Raw genomic sequence first — 15,786 nt, forward strand, 5'->3', positions numbered from 1 at the left:
AGCCATCAAAAAATGAAATCTTGCCATTTACAATGACGTGGATGGAACTAGAGGGTATTATGCTAAGCAAAATAAGTCAATCAGATAAAAGATAAATATCATATGATCTCACTGATATGAGGATTTTGAGAAACAAGGCAGAGGATCATAGGGGAAGGGAGGGAAAAATGAAACAAGATGAAACTGGAGAGGGAGACAAACCATAAGAGACTCTTAATCTCAGGAAACAAACTGAGGGTTGCTGGAGTGGAAGGGGGTGGAAGGGATGGGGGGCTGGGTGGACATTGGGGAGGGTAGGTAATATGGTGAGCACTGTGAATTGTGTAAGACTGATGAATCACAGACCTGTACCACTGAAACAGTAATACATTATATGTTAATAAAAAAATTAAAAAGAAAACCCTACCACTAGAGCACTGTAATAGCAAAAAAATATAAAACAACCCAAGTGACTATCCATATATTTATGTGTGTGTGTATGATTACATTAAAAATAAAGAAATGAAAAACCTAATAATTTTCTGTACATATGCATATACATATATTTATGTGTGTATATATAAAGCCAGAAAGTACACATGCACACATATTCTCAGGAAGGGCCAGGGATAAAGCTAGATGTTTCTGTATAATACCATGTATTACAGATATCTTATATATTTTTTATAGATTTATGTATTTATTTTTAGAGGGTGGGGGAGCACATGTGCACCCATGCATGAGCAGGGGGAGGTGCAATGACTAGTTCCAAGAATGGAGCAACAAATGCACAAGATGAGGCAAGAACATCTGGTCATAAGAGAAAGAAAGGAAGTTAACAAAGACTACTGGGATCACGTACAGAAGACAAAGGCACCAACATGACAAGGTTCTCACAGAAGACAAGGACACTGCTACACTACTTCTATTCACATTGTACTGGGAAGTTATAGCCAGTACAAAAAAAGGCAAGAAAAAGAAATGAGAAGATAAAGATTGGATCAGAAGAAATAAGCCTGTCATTATTCGCATATGACGTGACTGTGTATGAAGAAAATCCAAAAGCTCTCCAGATAAACTATTAAAATTAATTTAGCAGGGGCACTGGATATAAGGCCAACATAAAAAATTAGTTTTATGTCTATATGTCAGCAACAAATAGAAAATAAAACATACAAAATTACTTAAAAAAGCATTAGAAACATCAACTAGAAGAAAAACACTGAGAGGTTTAGAATAGGTTCTTACTGACACAAGAGAACAATATGAATATGAATTGTAATGAGAGAAACACAAATGTGTTTAAATTCATAATGATATTAAAAAAATTCTCACTGGTGAACTTTAAAAAATGATAGGGAACCAACTATTTCAAAAACATAAATACAGAGAAATAATCTAGCCTTTGTACCAACTACATCCCAGGTCATCAAATCATCTATAAGCAAACATTTAACAGAAGCATTCCATCTAATGAAAGAATTTATCACCTGCAATCCCCAATGAAATAACAGAATTGGGCAATGATCAATGACTGCTAATATTACAAAAAGAGAGAACCCACACATTGTGTCTTGTGATGAATATACACAAAACTACCTATGACGTATTTTTGCTAAAAAAATTGAACCTCTATTTGAAAGCCTCTAAAGTTAACTATTGATTTCTGGAAATACAGATCACAGAGAAACACACCAAATGACATTATGGAAATGTAAGCAGCAAAAATGAGATTGTGGAAGACTCCACTAAGAACCTAGCTTTTTCCAGGAACTAATTAAAAGGAAAAAAAGTGAGAGAAAATCTATAGATTAACAGATATTTAACACAAAAATTCCAACATATGGATGTTGATTTTGATCTTGATTCCAACAATCTATACAACACTTAATAGATATTGGGAGAATTACTATTAATTTTTAAGGTGTGCTAACTGGATTGTGGCTATACACATGTGTGTGTGTCTGTGTATTAAAGAGTTCTCATGTTTCACGGATGTGTCTCAAAGTATTTTCAGATGAGAGAAACTGAGAAACAGACTAAAGAGAACTGATGGTTACCAGAGGGAAGTGGGTGGGGGAATGGGTGAAACAGGAGATGGGGATTAAGGAGTGCACTTGTTGTGATGAGCACCAGGTGATACAGGGAAGTGGTGAATCACTATAGTGTACACCTGAAGCTAGTATTACATTGTATGTTAACTAACTGGAATTTAAATAAAATTACTTAAAAAATAAAACTAAAAAAAATAACTTGTCTGGCATTTGTTCTAACATAATCCAGCATGGGGAGATATATACGAAATAAAGATTGCTATGTTTTAATAATTATTGAAGCTGAGTGATGGGTACATGAGGATTCATTTACTATTCTATTTTTGTATGTTTGGAAATTTCCATAATAAGTAAACAAAAAAAATGCTGTGGAACGGTGTCTTAATGTATGTCACTTTCCTACACAAAATCCTTCAAGGGTTCCCTTCTGATGACCCAAATGAGAACATCTGCTAGACTCAACCCTCAACTTTCCCATCCAGTGTTCTATATTCTAATCTCAAACACTGTAACATTTCCCATCTAATCTTTGCTTTATTATTTCCAGCTGGAATACATCCCCTCTCTCATTTCAGCCTTCTCAATTTTTATCTATCCTTTAATGTTTATCTCAGATAACAGAACCTGAGACTAAAAGAGGACTTAAATTTAGATGTAACTAATTTAATGGCTTTTGAACAATTTTATAAGTTGAAGTTTAGAAGTCTGAATTTTGAAGTTTGCTTTTCTTCAAGCAAAATATCTTCTACAACCATAAAACATAAAAGAGGCAATAAGCATTGCTGTTTTTGATGTAGGGCAGTCTAGAGTCCTTTCTATCAAGCTTCTATCTCTGAACAAAGAATGACAACCACCAGTATCAATTTCAATCTTCCAAAGATACTTTTAGAATAGACAAAACAAAAAACTTATATTGACCTCATCAGAGATTATAAAGACGCAAGCTAAGAAGAACAAAGTTTGAGACCAATAATGTTTAATTAATCTGTGATTGAAACTAAGGAATAGGTTTGAAGAGGCTGAAGTATGGAACAAACTCAACATTTCACTGAAGACATATAGCCTAATTCAAGTATAATTAAACTTTCTCTTTTGATCTAATCACTGTATAAACAAATATAAGTGTAAAGCTAAATAATTTTTGTTGATTATCAGAAATCCCTACTTATCTAAATTATAAATATTAAATCACATTTGGATGGATCTTACACAACACTTGAAAATGGTCAATCTTATTTAAAGCATTTATGATGACCTTTAATCAGAAGATCATGGTTAACATTTTTCTGCATGTATATGTGCAGTTTGCATTCATAAACTTCTTGGACATGAGAAATGGTGTTCTAGTTGTTGTTTTTCACTATCACACAAGCATGGTTACTGGCAAATATTAGGCACTCAAATGTTTGTTGAATTAATCAACAAATGAGCAAAAACTATTATTTGTATTCCTGGATTCTAATTTTTAATTTAAAGAGAAACAACCTGAATGAGATACCCAGAAACAATGTTGAGTATATTTGCTAAATAGATAGCTTCAAAGTAAAAACTTAAAAGAAATTTTCTTTTAAACTACAACAGTGGCTTTATAATGCCTGTAAAAATAAAGGCAAAATGGCTGCATAATGACTCAGGTAATAATTTTTCCAAAAGGCCACAAAAAATTCCCCAATGTTTTTTTTTTGTTTTTTTTTTTAAGTACATCTTTTTTTTTTTAATTTTTTTTTTTTTTTAAGATTTTATTTATTTGCGAGAGAGACAATGAGAGAGAGACAGAGAGCATGAGAGGGAGGAGGGTCAGAGGGAGAAGCAGACTCCCTGCTGAGCAGGGAGCCTGATGTGGGACTCGATCCCGGGACTCCAGGATCATGACCTGAGCTGAAGGCAGTCGCTTAACCAACTGAGCCACCCAGGTGCCCCCCAATGTTTTAATGTAAATTATTACTGTCAGCAATCTCTGGACACTGCTGTTGCAAGACTTTGGTTTTGAAAGCTGCAAACCACCAAAATTCTTAAAATATATTTACTAGTCAAAGACACCATAAAATAAAAGATTTTTAATATGACAATGGATTGCCTAAATCACATACTAAATTGCTCTATACAGGGAGATTTCACAATCCAGGAGCCATAGCCATGTTGCTGGAAGTAGGATTTCAGCAAAGTTTTAGCCTCTTGATAGGATCCAGACATACACTATAGAAAGAAAAAAAATTGAATTACAAGATATAGGCAGAATTTGGCTTATGAAAAGTAAGTAACCCTAATCATGCTTCTTTAGTTTGACATTTTAAAATTTAATGAAAATAGTTTTGAATTCCTATTTTTCTCATTATTTTTGAACCTAAACATTTTTCTTGCCAACACTCCTTAAAGACAATTTTTTTGTTTTTTTGTTTTTACATTTTTCATTAAAATAATCATACTCATTACAGAAAACTTGAAAAGTAGAGAAAATATAAAGAAAATAAAATCTGCCTATAATCCCCAAACAACAGATAACCATCATTTTGGTTTATTTCATTTTTTTATAAATGAACATACAGATGAACTTCTTAAAAAGCTTTACTGAATGGTTAAGCGACTGCCTTTGGCTCAGGTCATGATCCGGAAGTCCCGGGATCGAGTCCCACATCGGGCTCCCTGCTCAGCTGGGGGTCTGCTTCTCCCTCTGACCCTCTTCCCTCTCGTGCTGTCTCTCATTCTCTCTCTCAAATAAATAAAATCTTTAAAAAAAATGAAGCTTTACTGAAGTATAATTACATACCATAAATGCACTCACTGCAAGTATACAGTTTAATGATTTTTAGTAAATTTATAAAGGTATGCAACCATCCCACAAATTGTAAAACAATTCCATCACCTGCAAAAAAGCTCCACTGTGTCCATCTGCAGTCCAATCTGTATTCCCAGCTCCAGCCAACCACGAATCTATCTACTTTGTCTTTAGAGTTTTACTTTTTCTAGAAATTTCATAAAACTCGAGGAACACCATATGAACTCTTTTGTGTCAGGCTTCTTTTGGTTAGCATAATGCTTTCAGATTCATTCATGTTGTTTCATGTATTTGTAGTTTGATCTATTTTATTGCTGATTAGTATTCCATCATATGGATTTATGACATTGTTTAAGGATTCACCAACCGATGAACAACTGAACGTTTCCAGTTTGGGGCTATTAAGAATAATGCTGCTGTAAACATTTATGTACAAGTCTTGTGTGGATATAAGTTTTTGTTCCTCCTGGACAGATACCAGTGAAAGTGCTGGGTCACATGGTAACTATATGATTACCTTTGCAAGGGACTGCCAAACTGTTTTCCAAAGAGACTGTACTATTTTACATTCTCATCGGCAGTACAAGTCTCCAGTTTCTCTGCAACATCTAGTATAGTGTTTTGGATTTTAGTGTTTGTGCATATGGTCAACACCTAATGCCTGATGAGGCTGAGCATCTTTTATATGTGTATTAGCCATTTGAATGTATTCTTTGCTACTTTTAAAAACGGTTGTTTGCCCTCTCAATACTGAGTTGTAAGAGTTCATTATATATTATTACAGCTCCAAGACCTTTATCAGATGTATGATTAGTCAGTTTTTTCTTCCAGTCTATGACTTGGATTTTCATTTTCTTAATGATGACTTTTGAAAAGCAAGTTTTAAATTATGGAGTCCAAATGATCAATTTTTTTCTTTTACAGATTGTGCTTCTGGCATCACATCTAAGAAACTGTTTCCTAACCTAAGAATATAAATACTTTGACATTTTCTTCTAAGTTTTATAGTTTTAGCTCTCTTAGATATATGATCTATTTTAAGTTATTTTTTGTATGACTCATATGAGTCTAATTTTTTTTTGTCCACAGATATCCAACAGTTCCAGCACCCTTTATTAAAAAGACTATTCTTTCTCCCATTAAGTTACCTTGGCACCTTTATACAAAATGAATTGACCATAAGTGTGTGGGTTTACTTCTGACTTCTGTTCCATCGATTTATAGGTCTATCATTACATCAATACATTGTCTTGACTACTGTGACTTTATGATAAATTTTGAAACTATGTAGGGTAAATCTACCTTTTAAAAAATTGTTCTGGTTCTTTTATATCCTTTGGATTTACTTGTCAATTTTGATCAGAATCAGCTCGTCAATTGCCACACAAAAGCTTGCTGGGATTCTAATGAGTTTGCTTTGAATCCACAGATTAATTTGGAAAGTGACAGCCTAACAATATTTAATTTTCCAACCCATGAAATGGTACATCTCTCCATTTATTTAGGTCTTCAATTACTCTCAGCAACGTTTCATCATTTTCAGTGTATAGATCTTGTACTTATTTTGTTAGATTCATTGCTAAGCATTTTTTATGCTATTCTGGAGAAAACAGTTTTCCCAATTTTAATTCTGGAGTGTTCATTCCATATATATACACACACACACACAATTTATTTTTCCATATTGTCCTTATAACGTGTACTAAATTCACATATGATATAGTTGTTTGTTTTTGGTAGAATCCACAGGATATTCTACATACAAGATTACATTATTTAGAAACAAGAACAGTTTTTCTGTTCTTTCCAGTGTCGATGCCTTTTCTTTTTCTTGACTTGAACTTGCTAGGACCTACAGAACAATGTTGAATAGAAATGATGAGAGCAGACATTCTTGTTTTCTTCCCTAATCTTGTGGGGGGCAGGGGCAAGAGTATTCTTTCACCATTAAGCATGATGTCAATGGTAGGTTTTTCATTTGAGGAAATTTACTTCTCTTTCTTATTATTTTTAATCACGAATAGCTGTTGGATTTTGTAAAATACATTTTGTACATCTTTTGAGGTAATTATGTGGGTTTTGAACTTGAATCTAGTCATATAATGGTAATACATTCAATAATTTTTCTGATGTTAAATCAACCTTGCATTCCTGAAACAAACCTCCTTTGTCATGGTGTATAATCCTTTTCATGGGTTGCTGGATTTATTTTGCCAGTATCTTAAGAATTTTGCATGTATACTCCTGAGAGATAACGGTTCGTAGTCTTCATTTTTTGTGATGTTTTAATCCTGTTTTGGTATCAGGGTTATAGTGACCTCATAAAAGTTGGCAGTAAACTTCTTAAAAACTTCCATTTTATGGAAGAGTTTTTTTGTAGGATTTGTATTTTTTTGCATATATGTTTGCTAGAATTCACCAGTAAAGCTATATCTGCACTCTGCTTTCCTTTAGGAAAAGAATTTTTTTTTTAGTTTTGATTTTAATTCCACTTAACATACAGTGTTCTATTAGTTTCAGATATACAATATAGCAATTCAACAATTCCATACATCACTTGGTGCTCATCAAAACAAGGGCAATCCTTATTCCTCATCATCTATTTAACCCATACCCTCCACCCCCTCTGGTAACCACCAGTTTGTTCTCTATAATTAAGAGTCTGTTTCTTGGTTTGTCTCTCCTTTAGGAAAAGACTTTTAATTAATAATTCAATTACTTTAGTTCAATTTGGATATTCTTTCTTTTTATGCTACCATGCAACAAAACTTTTATTAACATTTTGAACAGCTACTGAGAAAACCAGTGATTCAGCTATTACTGAAACTAGTAATTTCTAAACTTAAATTGGGGCAAAAGGCTATAGTGCAGAGCAATGCCATCATTGGGCACTTTGAATTCAAGACTGAAGAATTAACAGCCACCCCTCAGACGGAGAACCAGGTGGAGAGTTGACGCTTTCTGAATGTCATGTTTTATAATTTAGATCTTTCTAGGAATGTGTTCATTTAACTTGTCTAATTTTTTGACAAAAGCTTGTTCATATTGGGTGCCTGGGTGGCTCAGTCAGTTAGCATCTGCCTTCGGCTCAGGTCATGATCCCAGGGTCCTGGGATGGAGCCCCGCGTTGGGCTCCCTGCTCTGCAGGAAGCCTGCTTCTCCCTCTCCCGCTACCCCTGCTTGTGTTCCCTGTCTCTCTCTGTCAAATAAATAAAATCTTTAAAAAAAAGTTGTTTATAATATTCCAATTATTTTAGCTCTTTGGGGTCTGCAGTGATGACCCTTCTTTCATTCCAAATTTTGATCACTTGTATGTTATCTCTTACTATTTTATGTTAGCCTAAAGGATTATCAATGATTTTTTTTCAACGAATCAACTTTTGATTTCATTGATTTTTCTCTTTTCTAGTTCACTGATTTCTATACTTTATATTACTCTCTCCTTTTGTTTTAATTTGCTCTTCTTCTAACATCTCAAGGTGGAAGCTCAAATAACTGATTTTACATTTCTCTTCCTAATGTAAGTGATTAAAGCTGTAAATTTCTAACCACTCCACCAATTTCAATATGTTGTATTTTCATTCTGTCGAAGATATTTTTTAATTTGCTTATAATTTCTTGGCTCACAGGTTATTCAGAAGTTAAGTTGTTTAATTCTCAAATGGCTAACTTCGCAGATCTCATTCCACTGTTGATTTTTTTTTAAAAAAATTATTTATTTGAGAGAGAGAGAATGAGAGACAGAGAGAGAGCACATGAGTGGGGGAGGGTCAGAGGGAGAAGGAGACTCCCCACTGAGCAGGGAGCCCGATGCGGGACTCGATCCTGGGACTCCAGGATCATGACCTGAGCCGAAGGCAGTAGCTTTAACCAACTGAGCCACCCAGGCGCCCCCACTGTTGATTTCTAATTTAATTCCATAGTGGTTAAGAACATGCTTTGTCTGATTTTAATCCTTTTAAACTTATTAAGACTTGTTTTATTGCCAGTAATGGAGAATGCTTCATATGTACTTGAAAATAATGTATATTCTCTTATGTAGTGTTTTATATAGGCCAGTTTGGTTGGCACTGATATTTAAGTCTTCTATATTCTCACTTATTTTCTGTCTAGCTGTATTATCAACTGCTGAAACAAGACTATTAAAACCTCCTACTGTAGTTGTAGAATTATCCATTTCACCTTTCAATTCTGTCAGTTTTGGCTTGTGTATTTTGGGGTTCTGTTACTAACACATGAGACTATTATATAACTATCTGTTATATGTTTCAATGTATTAGCCTTTTTATCACTATAAAATGTTGCTCTTTGTCTTGTAATATTTCTCATTTTAACGTATGTTTGATGTTAATACAAACACTTCAGCTCTCTTTATTGATACTGTTTGCATATGTTTTTTCATCATTTTACTTTCAATTTGTGTTTTTTAATTTCATGTTTCCAGCAGACAGCATTTACAGCTGGATCTTGCCTTTTTTTTTTTTTTTTTTTTTTTTTTACCCTATCTGATGAGCTCTGCCTTTTCTCTGGAGCATTTAGTCTAATAGAATCTAATGTGATTACTGATATAGTGGATTCACGTCTGCCATTTCACTGTTTTCCAAGCCCCATGTCTTTTATATCTCTGCTTCCTCTTTATTGCCTTCTAGGCTTTTTAAAAATGAATTTTAATACACCATTTTAATTTGTGTGTTGATATTTTGCATGCAGTTTTCCAGTTATTTTCTTCATGATTACTTTAGGAATTACAACATGCCTCTATATCTTACATTCTACTTCAGATTCATACTGACTTAATCTGGTAAAATACAGTACCTTTGTTCCAATACTGACTGATTTCCTTCTCTGTCCTTGTTACACTATTGCTGTTTATATTGCATCTACCTTTGTTACAAAATCAATAATATACTGTTAAGATTGTTTTAAAGAATTTCCATTTTTTAAAGAAAATAAGAGGAAATACACACACATACACACACCCTTATATATTTACCCCCATGATTACCATTTTCAGTATTCTTTATTCCTTCCTGTAGATTTATATGTCAGCTGGTGTAATTTCTTCCAGGCTTCAAGGTTCCTTTGGAATTACTTTCAGAGAAGTTCTGCTAACAACAAATTTTCTTCATTTTTTTCTGCCTGCGGATTTTTTTATTTTGCTTTTAAGAATTACCTTGCTATAAAATTCCTGGTTGCCGGGTTTTTCTTTCAGCACTTTAAACATATTTTCTTTTCTCAAATTTTTATTTAAATTTTAGTTAATATATCATGTAATATCGGTTTCAGGAGAATTTATTGATTCATCACTTACTTATAACACCCAGTGCTCAACACAGTGTCCTCCTTAATACCCATCACCCATTTATCCCATCCTCCCCACCCACCGGCATTGCCCATCCGGCAATCCTCAGTTTGTTCTCTGCAGTTAAGAGTCTTTTATGGTTTGCTTCCCTCTTTTTTCCCTTCCCTTACGTTCATCTGTTCTGTTTCTTAAATTCCACATGAGTGAAATTACATTTCTTTCTCTTATTTTGCTTAGCAGAATACAATCTAGCTCCATTCCCGTTGTTGTAAATGGCAAAATTTTCATTCTTTTTGATGGCTGAGTAATATTCCATTATATATAATATATATTATATATATAAATATATCTACACACACCATATTCTTTATTCATTTATCAGTCAATGGGCATTTGGGCTCTTTCCATAATTTGGCTATTGTTGATAATGCTGCTATAAATGTCAGGGTGCATGTGCCCCTTTGAATCAGTATTTTTGATCCTTCGGGTAAATATCTGGTAGTGCAATTGCTGGGTCATAGGGTAGCTCTATTTTCAACTTTTTGAGGAACCTCTGTACTGTTTTCCGAGTGGCTACACCAGCTTACATTCCCACCAACAGTGTAAAGACGGTTCCCCTTTCTCCACAGCCTCACCAATATCTGCTATTTCCTGTGTTGTTACTTTTAGCCATTCTGACAGGTCTGAGGTGGTATCGCATTGTGGTTTTGATTTCCCTGATGATGAGAGATGCTGAACATCTTTTCATGTATATCTTCTCTGGAAAAGTGTCTATTCCTGTCTTCTTGACTGGATTTTTTGGGGGGCGGGTGCCGAGTTTGGTAAGTTCTTCATGTATTTTGGATACTAACCCTTTATCTGATATGTCATTTGCAAATATCTTCTCCCATTCTGTAAGCTGCCTTTTAATTGATTGTTTCCTTCACTGTGCAGCTTTTTATCTCGATGAAGTCCCAATAGTTCATTTTTGCTTTTGTTTCCCTTGCCTCTGGACATATGTCTAGCAGGAAGTTGGAATGGTCAACGTCAAAGAGGTTGCTGCCCGTGTTCTCCTCTAGGACTTTGATGGCTTCCTGTCTCAAATTTAAGTCTTTCATCCATTTTGAATTTATTTTTGTGTATGGTGTAAAAAGTGCTCCAGTATTCCCAACACCATTTGTTCAAGAGACTTTTTTCCTTTGGATATTCTTTCCTGTTTTGTTGAAGATTAGTTGACCATTTATTTCTGTTTTCTATTCTGTTCCATTGATCTATGTATCTGTTTTTGTGCCAGTGCCATACTGTCTTGATGACTACAGCTTTGTAATATAGCTTGAAGTCTGGAATTGTGATGCCTCCAGCTACTTCCTTTTCAAGATTGCTTTGGCTATCTGGGGTCTTTTGTGGTTCCACACAAACCAAACAACTCTGTGAACTGGTGGTATTTTGATAGGGATTGCATTAAATGTGTAGATCACTTTGGATAATATAGACATTTTAACAATATTTGTTCTTCCCATCCATAAGCACATCATTTCACTGCATTCTTTTCTAACAGATTTGTTAAGATATAATTCTTATATCATAAAATTCCTCCTTTTAAAGTGTACAATAAATGGCTTCTAGTATTTTCACAAAGTTGCACAACCATTACCAGTAATTCCAGAAATTTTTCATCACTCCAAAAATGATTCCTAGATCCATAGCAGTCAATCCTCATTCTCTCCTTCCCCCAGCCCCTGGAAACCACTAATCTACTGTCTCTATGAATTTGCCTATTCTGGACATTTCATATAAATGAAATCATATTACCTGTTGCCTTTTGTGTCTGGCTTCTTTCACTTAACATAATGTTTTCAAGGTTGATCCATGTTGTAGAATGTATCATTACTTCATTCTCTTTTATGGATGACTAAAGAGATATGCCACATTTTGTTTATCCATTCATCAGCTGGTGAACATTTGGGTTGTTTCCACCTTTTGTATATTATGAATATGGCTGCTACAAACATTTGTGTACAATTCTGGTGTGAATATATGTTTCCAATTTTCTTAATGCATATATCTAAGAGTGGAATTCCTGGGTTACATGCGAACTCCATATTTAACTTTTTTTTAAAGTTTATTTTTTAGTAATCTCTACACCCCCAATGTGGGGCTCAAACTCACAACCCCAAGATCAAGAATCACATGTTCTTCCAACTGAGCCAGCCAGGCACCTCTCTATATTTAACTTGTTGAGGAACTATTAAATTGTTTCCCAAAGAAGCTGCATCATTTTACATTCCTACCAGCAATGTGTGATGGTTCGGATTTCTTTACATCATTGACAACACTTAATATCTTTTTTTACTATTGATATATCCTAGTATGTGTAAAGTAGTAAATCACTATGGTTTTTTATTTGTATTTCCCTAATGATTAACGATGTCAGACATCTTTTCATATTCTTCTTGGCCATTTGTTTATTTTCTTTATAAAAATATCTATTCAAATTCTTTGGTCACTTTAAAAACTGGGTCATGTATCTTTCTATTACTGAGTTGCAACAGTTTTTATATGTTCTGGATACAAGACCCTTATCAGATGTGTGATTTACAAATATTTCCTCCTTGTATGTAACTTGCCTTTTCATTTTCTTAATTTTTGAAATGCAAAAGTTGTTATTGTAATAAAGTCTAAAATACTAATTGTTTCTCTTATGGATCGTATTTTTGGTATCAGATCTAAGAAACCTTTCTCTAACTTAAGAATACACATATTTTCTTCTATGTTTTCTCCTGAGAGTTTTTTAGTTTTAATTCTTATATAGGTCTATCATCCATTTTGAGTTAATTCTTTTTTTTTTAATTTTATTTATTTGACAGAGAGAGACACAGCGAGAGAGGGAACACAAGCACGGGGAGTGGGAGAGGGAGAAGCAGGCTTCCCGTGGAGCAGGGAGCCCGATGCGGGGCTCGATCCCAGGACCCTGGGATCATGACCTGAGCCGAAGGCAGACGCTTAACGACTGAGCCACCCAGGTGCCCCCATTTTGAGTTAATTTTTGTACATGGCATGAGGTAAAGGTCCTAGCTTATTCTTTTCCATGTGGATATCAAGTTGTCCCAAGACTACTTGTTGAAAAAACTTTTTTTTTTCCACTTAAGTATCTTGGTACTCTTGTTAAAAATCAATTGTCCATAAATGTTAGGATTTCTTTACTATCAATTATATCCTATTGAGCTAAATGTTTATCCTTATGCCAGTTTTACCATGTCTTGATTACTCTGGTTCTGTGGTAAACTTTGAAATCAGAAGTGTGAATTGTCCAACTATATTCTTATTCAAGACTGTTCTGGCTATTTTAGGTTGGCCTCCATTCTTGCTAAAGAGAAATCAACCTTTAGATGTACTGCTCTATGATTAATAACATTTCTTTCCTTCACTGTTTTCAAGATTTTCTCTTTGTCTTGGTCTTAAGCAGTTTCAATAGGACATATGTAGGTATGGATCTTTTTAAATAATATATATTTTTAAATTCCATTATGATTAATATAGTGTTATATTAGTTTTGGTATGCAATGATTCAATAATCAATACATTACTCAGTGCTCATCACAGCAAATGTGCTCTTAATGCCCTTCACCTATTTCACCCATTCCCCCACCCACCTCTCCTCTGGCAACCACCAGTTTGTACTCCATATTTAAGTTTCTTAAATTCCACATGAGTGAAATCATACGGTATTTGTCTTTCTCTGGCTAATGGATGGATCTAGCAGGTATGGATCTTTTCAAAATTTTTTTTCTTGGGAATTTGGAGTTTTTTGAATCTGTTAATGTTTTTCATCCAGTTGGGGGACTTTTTCAGTATTACTTCTTCATATTTTTTTTCCTGTTTTTCTCTCTCCTTTCCATCTGAGATTCCTAATACACATCTGTTGGTGTGCTTAATATTGTTCCACAAATCTTTGAGGCTCTGCTTATTTTTCTTCAATCTGTTTTCATTCCTTGTCTTTAAAAAATAATTTCTATTGATCTTCGAAGTTCATTGATTTTTATCTGCCATCTCAAATGTGCTGTTGTGCCCATCTAAAGAATGTTTCACTTATTATTGTTTCAATTCTAGAATTATTATTTTTTTGTAGTTTGTTTCTCTATTGAGATGGCTATTTTTTTTTCATTTTGTTTATTACTGGAGTATAATTAACATAGTGTTCAATTAGTTTCAGGTGTACAATATAATGATTCAACATTTCTATACATTATTCAGTGCTCCTCACAGTAAGTGTGCTCTTAATTTCCTTTATCTATTTCAACCTCCCTCCCCCACCTACCTCCCCTCTGGCAACCACCAATTTGTTCTCTGTGTGTAAAAGTCTGTTTTTTTGTCAGTTTTTTCTCTTTGTTCATTTGCTTTGTTTCTTGAATTCCACAAAGGAGTGAAATCATATGGCATTTGTCTTTCTCTGATTTATTTCATTTAGCATTATACCCTGTAGGCCTATCCAAGTTGTTGCAGATGGCAAGATTTCATTCTCTTTTATGACTAATATTCCATATTTCAATCTTCTTTATCCATTCAGCAATTAATGGACACTTGAATTGCTTCCATATCTTCACTACTGTAAATAATGCTGCAATAAACAGGTGCATAAATCTTTCTGAATTAGTGTTTTTGTTTTCTTCAGGTAAATGTCCAGTAGTGGGATTACTAGGTCATCTGGCAATTCTATTTTTAATTTTTTGAGGAACTTCCATACTGCTTTCTGCAGTGGCTGCACACGTGTATTCCCGCCAACTGTGTATGAGGGTTCCTTTTTCTCCACACCCCGATATTTTTTTATGTGATGTTAATCACCATACATTACATCATTAGTTTTGGATGTAGTGTTCCATGATTCATTGTTTGCGTATAACACCCAGTGCTCCATTCAGTACATGCCCTCTTTAATACCCATCACCAGGCTAACCCATCCCCCCACCCCCCTCTGCTCTAGAACCCTCAGTTTGTTTCTCAGAGTCCACAGTCTCTCATAGTTCGTCTCCCCTTCCGATTTGCCCCCCTTCATTTTTCCCTTCCTACTATTTTCTTTTTTTTTTTTTTTAACATATAATGTATTATTTGTTTCAGAGGTACAGGTCTGTGTTGATACACTGTTATATTTTCCTTTAATTCTCTGAACATATTTATAATAGCTGCTTTGAAGTCTTAGCTATATTTAACATTTGGACCCACTTAGAACCAGTTTCTATTGACTATTACTTTTTCCTGAGTATATGTTTCACCTTCCTGTTTTTTACATCTCCCATCTTTTTTGGTTAAAAATTAAACTTTTTATTGAAAATAGAGCTACCATATGATCCAGCAATTGCACTACTGGGTATTTACCCCAAAGATACAAAAGTAGGGATCCGAAAGGGTATGTGCACCCCGATGTTTATAGCAGCAATGTCCACAATAGCCAAACTGTGGAAAGAGCCAAGATGTCCATCGACAGATGAATGGATAAAGAAGATGTGGTGTATATATACAATGGAATATTATGCAGCCATCAAAAGGAATGAGATCTTGCCATTTGCAATGACGTGGATGGAACTGGAGGGTATTATGTTGAGTGAAATAAGTCAAACAGAGAAAGACATGTATCATATGATCTCACTGATATGAGGAATTCTTAATGGCAGGAAACAAACTGAGGGTTGCTGGAGTGG

General features: G+C 34.3%; 1 protein-coding gene across 1 annotated transcript in view; it reads right to left on the minus strand.

Annotated features, from left to right (window-relative positions):
• Positions 1 to 2,099: 2,099 nt before the first annotated feature.
• ADAD1 (adenosine deaminase domain containing 1) overlaps positions 2,100 to 15,786 on the minus strand; it is a 42,203-nt gene continuing 28,516 nt past the window's right edge. The window contains exon 10 of the mRNA XM_081813120.1: positions 2,100 to 4,229. Within this exon, the coding sequence (XP_081669246.1) occupies positions 4,116 to 4,229 (114 nt within the window). The 3' untranslated portion in view covers positions 2,100 to 4,115. The remainder of the gene's footprint in view (positions 4,230 to 15,786) is intronic.

Source organism: Leptonychotes weddellii, chromosome 2 (assembly GCF_054177405.1).
Source record: "Leptonychotes weddellii isolate Sample4059 chromosome 2, ASM5417740v2, whole genome shotgun sequence".
Taxonomy (NCBI): Eukaryota; Metazoa; Chordata; class Mammalia; order Carnivora; family Phocidae; genus Leptonychotes; species Leptonychotes weddellii.